At 38.7% G+C, this 12712-nt stretch overlaps 1 protein-coding gene across 3 annotated transcripts in view; it reads right to left on the bottom strand.

The window, feature by feature from the left end:
* Nucleotides 1-232: 232 nt before the first annotated feature.
* Nucleotides 233-12712, bottom strand: part of STMN2 (stathmin 2) — a 58679-nt gene continuing 46199 nt past the window's right edge. For all 3 annotated transcript variants that reach the window (XM_003782536.2, XM_023517741.1, XM_023517736.1), the window contains 2 exons: nt 11386-11577; nt 233-1574 (listed from right to left, as the gene is read on the bottom strand). In XM_003782536.2, coding sequence (XP_003782584.1) covers nt 1515-1574; nt 11386-11577 — 252 coding nt within the window. In that variant the 3' untranslated portion in view covers nt 233-1514. The remainder of the gene's footprint in view (nt 1575-11385; nt 11578-12712) is intronic.

Genomic DNA, 12712 nt, shown 5'->3' on the forward strand with positions numbered 1-12712 from the left:
ATATTTTTAAGGGGAACAGATTGAAGGCCTCCCCCACTGTGTTGGCCTGTTAGAGGGTGAGAGAAAAGAGAGGCGGCCTCCTGCTCCCGAAGGGAAGTGAATCAGCAGGGCCCTGGTTTCCTTCAAACTCTAATTATTACCTCTTTGCTTGTGAGATTGTCTCATTCAATAGCTGCCCTTTTAAAAAAGCTGAGCTCCAGGGCTGGGCGCGAGAGAACAGACCAAACCTTTATTAGTTCACAGAACTCCAATTCTTTATTAATCACAGCTTGCTCACAATGACATACAGGAAAATAGCACTAATGAAGAGTAAATATGCAGGCAGCAACCTTCAGGAGTTGGGAGTTGGGGAGAAACAACTTCAAAACTGCGCTAGGTACTTACGGTGGGTATCTGGTGATTTTAGGTTGGCACAAATGCCCTGCCTTGCCCCCTTAACTTGCATCAGCTTCACAGATGGAGTGATTTTTTTTTCTTTTAAATAGGCAGTATTGCCTCACACTGGGGAAGAAAGACCAGCTTGCGTGGAAGTCCGCAGTGTTTTGATTTCGTTTGCGTGTGTGTGTTTTAATGCAACAACCAGCTCACAGTTTCCAAGTGGAAAAATATTCAGTAGTAGCATCATGTACTTGTACTATAGGTAAGAGCTTAAAATGAACATCATCAATCATGGCATCCACAAATAAGCCACCTGACACATTAAGTAATTCATTCCATCAAAAGAACTTAAACTAGAGAATTAAGCCCACTTTAAGAAGAGCGATTTCATGGCTGCTTGAACCGTTCGGATATGGACGTGTGTTCAGCGCTTTAAAAGGCTCAGCTTTATGCTTCTACCCAGACTGAGCTCAGATCTGTCTTCTCATCCATCCCTTTGTAAAGCCAAAGCACATTTGTAGCACATAATCCAGGAGAAGCAGAAGTAAATGCTATGCCTGGTGGTTTTTCTTTGCTTGGTTTTGTAGTTTCTAGGCAGTAAATAGATTATGAGCGAACAAATGTGGTGGTTCATGAATCATAATACCTGTGTGATCTAGGTATGGTCTTAGTCAAGCTCAGAGATTACAAAGCCATCTAGGTCATTAGGCAATGGTGGGTTTCTAGCACCATAGACTGTCTACTGACCTCATTTTTCTTGGAATGGAATTAGACATGGGGAGCTTCAAAAAGAACAGACCTAGCAAATTCATTTGAGTGGAAGGACACAACATCAAAAGCCTGTTACAGGACATGTAAGATTATGAAATAACTTGCATAATGCAATACTTGTATTTTTTAACAAAAATGTAAGTATTTACAAAATAAGATCCAAGGTATTTTTTAAACATCAAGCAAAACATTCTGCAAAGAGACCGCATTGATTTTTTTTTTTTAATTTTTGATTCTGTTTTTTATTTTTTATCATGAGTTCTTTTTCAACCATGTCATACATTCCCCATCCTGATATCGCATGATCCATTATAATATAGGCAGGGGGATTTACTATTGGTGGGGCGTGCCAGACCCTCATCGCTTCAGCCAGACAGTTCAACCTGCAGCTCCTTGTTCCTGCGCACCTCCGCGGCATGCCTCTCCTACAAAACACCAAGGGGAGAAGAAATGTCACACGGTCATGTGGTCTCTCCACAGACAACTATGAGGTTGGACAATTAATTTGCCAACTTGTCCTAGAAAAAGTGCTTCGTACCTCATTGCTGAATATCACTATGGTCACCAGATGGTCAAGGGGAGTATTTTGGAGGTGACTGTAGTGATATTCAGCAATGAGGTATGGGACACTTTTTCTAGCATGAGTTTGCAAATTAATTGTCCTTTGCATAGCATGTGCTGGGCTGGAAATGACCTACTTTGGAGGCTAAAATTTCTACCTTTAGGAATTTTTCTTATTTCATAAGAGAGCAAAACTTGGGCCCGAGGAAACATCAGAGAGGATCTCACAAGACCTAGGATGTTATTAACTGTTTTTGTTTAATATATTTAACTGTTTTTGTTTAAAACGACGATGAAAAAGTCACATGATTAAGAGAATGTTGACTATCAGGACAATTGTATGAATCCTGAAAATAGTGATAAAATGTCACTTGTTGGTTTCCTTTTTATTTTTGACGATGCCTTTTCTTTTCCCTAATATTTTAAAGATTTTATAATTGCTGATGGACACGTTGGGGGTGTTAGATCCAGGAGGAAAACTTTTTGTATTGCTTCCTAAGTTCTCGATCTCTTTATCAAGGCCCTTTGTAACTGGAGTCCAGTCTTTTCCTACAGAGTGTAGTGGCCTGATCATAGCTCACTGTGGCCTTGAACTCTTGGGCTCAAGTGGTCCTCTTACCTCAGCCTCCTCCTCCTACAGATGTGGGCAACAACACTTGGCTAATTATTTTATTTTTAATTTTAATTATAGAGATGGGGTTTTACTAAATTGCCCAGACCAATATTGAACTCCTGACCTCAAGCAATCCTCCCACCTTGGCCACCCAAAGTGGATTGTCTTGATATTTCAGTATAATGGAATCGTCTTTTCTTGCAGTTTTCAATAATTGAGATTCCTAATCTTTTATCTTCAGCGGACAGAATTGTAAACTTACTTTTTAAGCCCTGTGCCCTTTTCATCACAAGGATTTTGATGATGCTGTGAACTAATCTCACTTTTGAACATGGTATAAACTTTACCTTTTATGGAGCAGTCATTTTATTCTAACTTGTGTTTTGAGCCTTTCTGTTCATGTCTATTCTGCTATATTTAACTATAAGCTCACTGAGGGGCTGGGCTGTGTTTTCTCATTTTCTGTTCCACTTGCAGGGCATAGGACAGGGCTTTGCAGGTAGCGTGCAAATGTGAGAAATGAAGGCACTAACCTTGGGGTGGTAACTGAACTTCCTGAGGCCGGAACTGATGGAGGAAAGGTGGACCCAGTATTTTTCAGTACATAGTACTATACCAGATGATTGCAGTAATGTCATCTTATCGATCATAGGTGCTAAATTAATGTTTGTGATATTGAAATTGTAAGATACTAATTATTATTAGTATTTATTTTTATATTTAGGATATTGTTTATCTCATTTCCTGTGGTCCCACCGCCCCCACCTCTGAAGCTCTAGAAATTTCTTGAGACTCTATAGATTCCTTTAGTTCAGGGGCAATGGCCTTGACCAGCTAGAAAGTAAATCTTACCATTAAACTCTATTAATCTTGAGGCAATGCTTACAGAGTATTTAATATAACAACATTGAGCATTTATTAGGCATTCAATATGTATCAGGCCTGCATCACTGTGGATTTTGCCTGTATTAATTATGTTTATCCTCACAACAACCTGGGGTGGAGGCTCTATTACCATCTCCATTTCATAAAGGAGGAACTGTGACCTGGAAAGGATAATTTCCCCAAGTTCACTTAAGTAATACCTGGTAAGCAGGGAAGGATTTCAAGCCAGAAAGCCTGGCTCTATAGCCTACCCTCTTAATCACAATCTCAATGTTAATATGAGAGAAACATTTGATAGTTTCATGGGAAAAGTCTGCTTTTTTCCTCTTTTGAGATGGGTCTCATTCTATTACCCAGGCTAGAGTGCAGTGGCCTCAAGGTCACTGTGACCTTGAACTCTTGGGCTCAAACAGTCCTCTTACCTCAGCCTCCTGAATAGCTAGGACTACAGGTGTGACCTACCACACTTGCCTAACTGTTTAATTTTTATTTTTAATTGTAGAGATGGGGTTTTACTAAATTGCCCAGGCCAATCTTGAACTCCTGGTCTCAGGCAAACCTCCCACCTTGACCACCCAAAGTACATAAGCCACCATGCTCAGTCTAAAAAACGTGTTGATTTTCCAGCATAGTTTCTGGGAGAAAAAGGCACAGACCACCCTCCATTTCCTTCAAAAATACAGAATTGGAATGAGCAGGAAGTTGACTCTAGAGAAAGAGATTAAAACCAATTTTATTTAATTGGTTTAAATGAGCCTTTGTATATGTTTAAAAACCATGAAAAGAAGGGAAAAAGCATGTATAGAGAAATCAAGTCCTGTTTGGAAATGTCACAGGGGAAATTAGCATGGATACAGCTGACTCTTCTTTTTGTTCTGCTATTATGAGGAAAAAGATGAAGCGAAATCTTTTCCTCATGCAGAAAGAAACTAATTAGTGAGAGCTGAGCTCTGGCGAAAATTGAGAAAAAGCCCAGACCATCACTATGCTAGAAAAAAAGCCTCAAGTATAAAGATTCGTGTAAATTCAAATTTATAACAAAACAGGCAGCATTACAGTTAGTGTTATCAGGCTACTTGGGAGTACAATTGTTAAACTTAAAATTAGTTATAAAGAAATGAATTTTCCCATTGGAAAGAATAAATGTAATTCACGAGCATGTGAAAATATGAAAAAAGGGGAAATTTAAGTAAATTCCTTGAGTTTCCAGAAATACACGGTTGATTATCAGGCATTTTAGTCAATGTATCATGTGAAGACTTTACATTTAAATCGGCAAATATCTACTCATGAAATGTTAATGTGACTTTATATCAAAATGTGAGAGAACCAGAAGCAGGAAGCCTATACATTTCAACCTACTCTATTTCTCTTATTAGTAAGCTATTTGCAATTATCAGATGACCCTGAGTCCAGAAGTTTCTCAGGCAGATATTCAGAGAAAGCTCATTAAAAAAGGTTACTCTTTGGTGGTATTTCTCTCATTACTGTGCTTCCAGTATCTGGCAGGTGCTGTCAGAGGCCCAAGCATATCTAAACTTACCGTGTTCTCTGCAATTTATGCCCTTCCTCCCAACAATATGAGGGCAACATCATCAATAGTGTTTTAGCATTGTGTGCAACTCTGCCTTTCATATATGCAAAAAAAAAATGAATGGTGGGCTGAAAGAAAACTTCTGTTCCTCTGAGAAAGTGATTTAGCAGAAAACTTTCTCCACTTATTAAGTAAGAAATATGAGGTCTTTAAATTTTTTTTAACCTCTCAATGTCCCTTTAACTTTTCTAGGTATTGAATATAAACAAGGGGCTTGGAGTAGATGACCCATTTATGAAATTCTGTTATATGAGTGTATTTAAATGTAAAATGAAGTCCACCTCATCAGGAATCCTTCTGAGCAATACTAAAGAGGGCTCAGAAGGGAACTGTGACAGCCAGGAGAACATATTTTCATGCATCAAGATGACAGTGATCATGAGGTCATGGACATCCATGGAGTGTAAACTTTCAAGGCTCCTGGCAAGCCTGTTTACTGTGCAGTGTATGATGACTGACAAATAGTAGCAGTTTTAGCTTAGTCTAAAAGTTTGGAGTCAAAGAGATTTGTATTCCAATCTAGATTCTGTGGTCTACTGAGCTTTGTGATCTTGGCCAAATGGCTTAAACTCTGTAAGGACTGGGTTCCATAGATGTGAAATGGGAATAGTAAAGTCTTTCCTTTTAGGGTTGTTGTTTGGATTAAATGTGATTGTACAGGCAAAAAATGCTGGGCTATAGCAAACCAATTATAAAACCTAGTTTTAATCCCCATTTCCTATTTCGTTATTCGTTCATCAGATAAGTTCAGTAGTAACAGTTACACAAATGATATCTGTGAATTAGAATGACAAGAAAACAAGTTAAGAGTCAGATGAAAAGAATTCAATATGTAATGGTTGAAATCTACACATAATGGCTTATATGTTACCAAATCACCTCTTAGGAAAGTAATCCCAGAATCTTAACTTATTTTTTTTTTGGAAAAAGTAGTTTCACTGTCATCCTCGGTAGAGTGCTGTGACATCACAGCTCACAGCAACCTCCAACTCTTGGGCTTAAGTGATTCTCTTGCCTCAGCCTCCCATTTACCTGGGACTATAGGCACCTGTCAGAATGTCAGCTATTTTTTTAAGTTGCATTTGTCATTGTTGTTTAGCTGGCCCCAGGCTGGATTCAAACCCACCAGCCTTTGTGTATGTGGCTGGCACCATAACCACTGTCCTATGGGCTCTAAGCTAGAATCTTAATTTCTTAAGAAAAATTATTTTAAAAATCATCTTAAGGTGCATTATATTATATGATGCCATTGTCCTAAAATAATGGTTGTAATATCTTCACTTGACATTTTCTAGATTATTAGAAGTGACGTTATCCATTATAGTGAGATAATTTATTTTATTTACTCAGTCCAATATTTCATGGTTGAATGGGGTCTAATAGCTGTCAAGGTCGTCTGGGTTACTTCCTTCTCTCACCCCTGAACACCACTGAAAGCTCTTTCGGTATTGGTTATAGTTTTATGATCTGGGCATTCTTGGTACTGACTAGTGGATGATACCAAATCAAGAAGACGTGATACAATCTGGATTATGTGAAGAATTCACCAAGGGTCAGCAGAATTCCTCCTCAGTGTCTTCCTAGCTTGTTGCTGTCTGCTCCCTCCCCCTGGCTACTGTCTGACAGCTCCTGAATGTGGAATTGCTTGAGCCTAGCAGACTCTTCTCTCAGACGGCCACATGCGTTTCCTCTCATTGGCTGAGTTACATGCTTGATTACACTCAGGGTTATTTCCACACTGTTTAGCTATTTGCATTTGAAAAATTTAACTACATAATTTAATTAGATCTGACAGTAATGGAAAATTGTGGGGGTGGAGAAAAAGCTTTGAAAATACTTGAGAGTGTGAAGTATTTATTAGAGAATGGGTTAATCAACTACAAAAGCCAGGGGAAAATGATAAAACTTCTATATCCAGATGATTTTGAGAGTGTCTTTAGGCCTCATTCAATTTTAAAGAGACTGAAACTAGAAATCACGGTTAATGTGACATAATGTTAATAACTCAAGAAACAAAGGGACACAGAACCCTATTAAGCTGATATGTTTTCACAGAGGTCTTGGCTTACCTCAAAAGCTCGGTGAATAAATTTACATTTAATTATTTGATTTGAAAATTATGTGTTTGATTAACAGATATATTATTGTTAAAATGATTATACCTGCTATAACTGAGTTTTCAAAATTAACGATCTCACTGTAGATCCTGACTGGGTCTAGTAAAGGAGCTCCTACCACTTACTGATTAAAAAACTCCTACCTGACTAAAAGGGCCAGGTGGTGAATTTTCTGCAGAACGCTGTAGAGCACATTATGGGAGAATGGGACACATTAGGGAAGGAAGTGTCCCTTTAATCATTTCTGCAACACAAGAACAGGTGTTTTCTCTCTAACCTTTCCTTCTCTCCCTGCTTCTCTCTCTCTCCCTCTCCTTCTTATCCACTCCAAACATAAGAACATTTTTAATATCACCAGTGTATCATAATCCCCAGACTGTCCTTTTGGTCCTGTGTAGGACGAGTCACCCAAGTTGAGTGACATAAATAGATGAGCTTAATGCAGGTCTTTGTGGCATAGGCATCCCTTCTCCTCCATCCTCCTCCACATTTGATTCTTTTCTACATAATGGGCTGGAGGGTTGAGATGAGGTGCTATGGAAACAGGGAGTGGAAATAAAAAATGAGTGTAAATTCTTCTTCGAAGGAAAAAAAGCACTGATGTAATGAAGATGAAAATTACTTAAATATAACTTATAATGACATAGGAAAGCTTATTTAAGAGGCCTTTAGCTCAGTGGTTCTCATCTACGGTGAAATAAATAATAAGGGTTACTGGTGAGCTTTAAAAATAATACTAATTTGGGGCGGTGCCTATGTCTCAAAGGAGTAGGGCGCCGGCCCCATATGCAGGAGGTGGTGGGTTCAAACCCAGCCTCGGCCGAAAACTGAAAAAAAAAAAAAACAAAACTAATTTCTGGGCCTCACTCCAGACAATTAAATACGGATTTCTTAAAGAGCTCTCTAAGAAATGCTAAAGGGCAGCTAGGCTTGCTTTTGTTTTAGGCTTCAGTTTTAGCTAAAGGTTTTGAGCTAACATGGCTGGGGTTCAGAGGGGTTTCTGGGAATTTATCAGTCAATGACACTAAACCATTTTTGTCAATGAAGCAAAACCATCATGGTGAGAATATGCTTGAGTATTTGGTTCTCTTAATTGAGAAAAAGAGGGACTGAGGGTTGGCTGGTGAGAGGATTGCAGCAAAAACTTGCACAGAGTTTATTGTACTTCTTGCCTGATTGATAGGGCTGACTTAGTGTGGTAGCCTTGATGTGGTTTATGTTTACTGATATTCTTCAGTGTCTTTGGATATACTTTCTGCACTGGACCATACTGTAGGATGTCCTAGTCTCTACTTGTTGGTACTACATTATTGATTGTTGGATTTTATATTGTCTGTACTGGGAAAAGGATGGTTGGTAAATAACTTGATATTATATCCCCTTCCATATTCCTCAGCATATCGTAGGGACTCAAGAAATGATCATTGAATGATTAACTCAAAAATGATTTGTTTCAGTAGTAATCATATTTTGATGTGGCAGATTTTAGAAGAGCTTATGTTATCTTGGTAGTTTCATGTGTTTTAAGCATTGCTATTGTGATTGATCCTCTTTTTAACTTCTAATTTTATAAGAGCGATTTCATTCAAATGAAAGGCCAAAATTGATCATAATATAAAACTTACTTTGCCCTATTTTAAGAAGAAGTAAATAGGTTTAGTACACACAAACACATGAAAACACATGAAACTACCAAGATAACATAAGCTCTTCTAAAATCTGCCACATCAAAATATGATTACTACTGAAACAAATCATTTTTGAGTTAATCATTCAGTGATCATTTCTTGAGTCCCTACGATATGCTGAGGAATATGGAAGGGGATATAATATCAAGTTATTTACCAACCATCTCTTTACAATATGTAAAGAATTTGGTACTAAATCAATCTATTTAAAATAATCAAATGAAAGTAAATTTGGTAGTCCCTAAGAGGTATCTCCCCTTTACTGAAGAGATAAAAGATCTTGACTGACACTGGCCAAATGCCTTATTAGATTTGAAAAGCATCTCTTTAGCTATGGAATACTGGGAAGAATGTGGTCCTTAAAGTTATTTGGGTGCCATCATCTGACATGGGATACTAGTTCTCAAACCTGACTACATGTTGGAATCATATGGAAAGTTAAAAAAAAATATGGCTGTTGGGTCCTACCCTGAAAGATCTTTCTGGTTGATGTCAGGAATTTTAAATACTCCACAGGTTGATTATTTCTGGGAAAAGATATGCACATAGGTATGTGTGGGAGATGGGGTCTGAGTTTGGATGGGAGCAGGATAGAGGGCAAACAGGAGCTGAGCTGGGTGGACTGGGTGAAGGAGAAAGAAAACACACAGAGAAAAATAAATTGCCTATTAAAATCCAGGACTTCTGGAAATACTAGATATAGTATGCAAATTTTATGAACTGTTTTACAATTGATATCAAAAGGGCTGTATGCTCTGTGTTTACGTATGTGTAATTTCAGAAACAAAGATGCTCAAGGACTGCCAATGACATAAATCTTGCACTGGATACTGAAGGCCTCATTGAGCATGCTGGCCTAAGATCAGTGTGTCCTATTCATAGCAAATTCAATTGATGTTTTTAGGGCTTTGGATGTGAGATGAAGGTCAAGTCCCAGTGAGCACACATAGAATCCACAGGGGCTCTCTGTTGTCCATGGTACCAGTCCAGTACCAGCTCTCTAGAGAAGCACAGAATGAGGGTGAAGGAAGGATGACTGACTAGTTCAAGACCAGGGGAATAAATTTTAACAAACGAAACTTTGCTCTCTTACATCTCAGCAGAGCACTTGTTATGGTACTGTTATATGTAACCAGCAGGGAGCCACATTCTGTTGCCTTCTCTAAATCCCCACCTGTTTCATTTGTGTGAAACATGATGACATAATTCTGAGGCTACAGCAGCACCATCTTATTAATAAAAATTTAATCCAACTTTCAGGTTTTGGTGAGTCATCCAGTAGTTACGCTGGCTCCTGCCCAATTCAATAGTACCTGTCCATACATCTCTGACAGCCTCCGTGTCTTACTGCTGCATGAGAGCTCAAAGGCCCTTTCCCAGCAATGTTTCCAAAAATTCCTCAAGAGCACAGATGAAAATCTCCATGCTTTTATAAGGTTTTATGCCTGATTTCCTTTGGCTTTAGCCTGGTACTTATAGTTAGAGACTAGGAATAAAAACAAAACAAAGAATTATCAGAACTTCAGGATCAGGTGGCCTGAACCTTAGATGAGATGGGCCAACTCTCTAGAAGACACGAAACTTCCTAAGAGATACTCAGAAAATAGGAAGCTGCTTGGACTAAAGTCTCCGTGCTCTGATGACAGGGACAGTCCTGTTTCTCTTTGAATCCTCAATGTCTAATGCATAAAAACACTTAGTACTGGCAGGGAGGTGACTGCTTTGGAAAGGATTGAGGCGCCTTTCTCAGAGATCCTATTTCTCAATGCTTAATTCAACTTCTAGAAATGGACAAAGCTGAACTACTCATAGCTGTACCTTACGTTTTCAGAGGAAAGTGTTTTTGGGGGATGGATGGGAGATAGAGAGAATAGAACCTACAAAAGAAAGAAAGGGCATTTTTCAGAGGAACTCCAGTACTGTTCATCCTGAATGATGGGAACAAATATATGTTCATGTTGTCGACAAAAAAGGTGCCAAGAACTTGATGAAATGAACAAGTCCAATTAGCTTTTCTTTGCTAGGGTTCCACCCAATGTTATTATACCCTAGTTTGTAGATTTTCCTACACAGGAAGAATGGGCTGACAAGAATTCATAAATATCCTGGCCTTTTCTGGCAAATATATTTTCCTAATTTAATATTTAGATCAACAATCAGATATTACTTCATTAAATATTAAATTAAACTTATGGTACATGTGAAGTTTACTAGGCATAGAATATGAATGTCTAAACACAATAACTAAGAAAATGCCGTGAAGGCTATGTGAACCAGGTTGATGAAAATATTTCAAATTGTATATAAAACCAGCACATTGTACCCCATGATTACATTAATGTACACAACTATAATTTAATAAAGAAATTAAAAAAAGAAAAAAATTAAATTAAATTTAAATGCCATTCATATTTTATATTAGTCCAATGTATATGAGTATAATATTTATGTTAATATTTCCAGTTTAATATTTCTCCAATATGTTGGTTTTTAAGGTTTGTACAGCAGAAGGCTTATACATTTAAAAAGCATGAACCAGCCTCCCTGAATTGATTCATCCTTGCAAAATTTGGCAAAATTCTAGCTTTAACATTGGATTCCCATCCCTCTACCACATTTCACTCACCACTAAGTGAACGCTACATTGGCCCTGGGAGTTGGCTGTCCTCACACCTGCAGCAAATTTGGACTGTGTCTCTGGGACTCAGGCAGAGGGGAGTTCACCCAACTGTGCGGCCTATGAATGTGCCCATCTGCTCAGAACTCTGTTGCGATTACCTTTTCCTGCAGACGTTCGATAATAGCAGCTAGATTCGCCTCACGGTTTTCCTTAATTTGTTCCATTTTCAGGATCAGCTTTTCCTCCGCCATCTTGCTGAAATTGTTGTTTTCCTCCAAAGCCTTCTGAAGGACTTCTCGCTCATGTTCCCTCTTCTCTGCCAATTGTTTCAGCACCTGGGCCTCCTGAGACTGGGGAAGAAAAATAGATCCATCTTAGAATTACCCGAAAGCAAACCTAGCAGAATAATGGTCCCCCGATTTGAGGAAGCGTTCTTTTCAAATGAATAGTACTTCTGGCCTTGAGCACTGTTGTCAGCTCTGCGCTCATCTGCATGGCTCAGAGTTTTCTATAGAAAATGTGGTTGGTTGGGAAATGTGGTTAGCTGAATTTTCAGCTAGGAAGTTTTTGAACAGACTGTTGAGGAGTTTTTTTTTTTTTTTTTTTTAATGACGTTGCTAAGCATTTATGCCAAAGAAAATACTGAGATAATCACTGGATGGCACCATTCCATGAAGCCCGAAGAAATGGTTGAGGGCTGGGGCAAGTTCTGATCTTTTTCTTAACCCGTTGATGTTTGTTCAACTGTAGGCAGGGCCCTACAATGAGCTTTTCAACTTTCCTCAATCAAATCACTAAACTTATTTTCTCTTTTTATCCCATCCTCCTACTCCTTTCCTCCCTGCCCTGTAAACCAAATTCTCTTTGAAACCTGAAAACATTGCAAACAATGTCTACTTGGCCAGAAACAGCAGAAAGTCCTTGTCTTGTCCCCCTTTTGAACATTCTGAGGTCACCTGGGTAATCCCTGAAACCCTGTAGTTGCTCAGTGATGAGAACAGAACCATTAGAACCAGATAAACTCCCCTTGATCCTCCTCCCTACTTCGATCACTGTAATTCTCTAGCCTCTGTACTGCGGAGAATGTACACTGGAGCACTTGATAAAAATTCAGGTTCCCGGTATCTGCCTATTGAGATTCTCATTCGAAGGTTCTCTGGTGAGGCCCAGGAATAAGCATCCCTAATGATTCCAATGCAGGCAGTCCATTTAGGGATTCCAAAAAGTCTGCTTTTTTTTTTTTTTTTTGCAAGACACACTGGCATGGGCTTTGTTGTCAGTCCTGTGTTCAAGCCTTAGCTCTGTTGGTGACCCTGGGATGTGTTACTTAACTTCTTTCTGTATTCATTTTCTCCTGCAAGAGAAGTCTTAGCCAATACTAACTTATCCAGGTTTATGACTAGATAATTACCTACTCATTGCTCCTGGGTAATTCCTTAGGATTGGCTGATGCTCTGAGATGAGGCAGTAATCATATGTGAATAT

Source organism: Otolemur garnettii, unplaced genomic scaffold (genome assembly GCF_000181295.1).
Source record: "Otolemur garnettii isolate 467f Iridium unplaced genomic scaffold, OtoGar3 scaffold00004, whole genome shotgun sequence".
Lineage (NCBI taxonomy): Eukaryota > Metazoa > Chordata > Mammalia > Primates > Galagidae > Otolemur > Otolemur garnettii.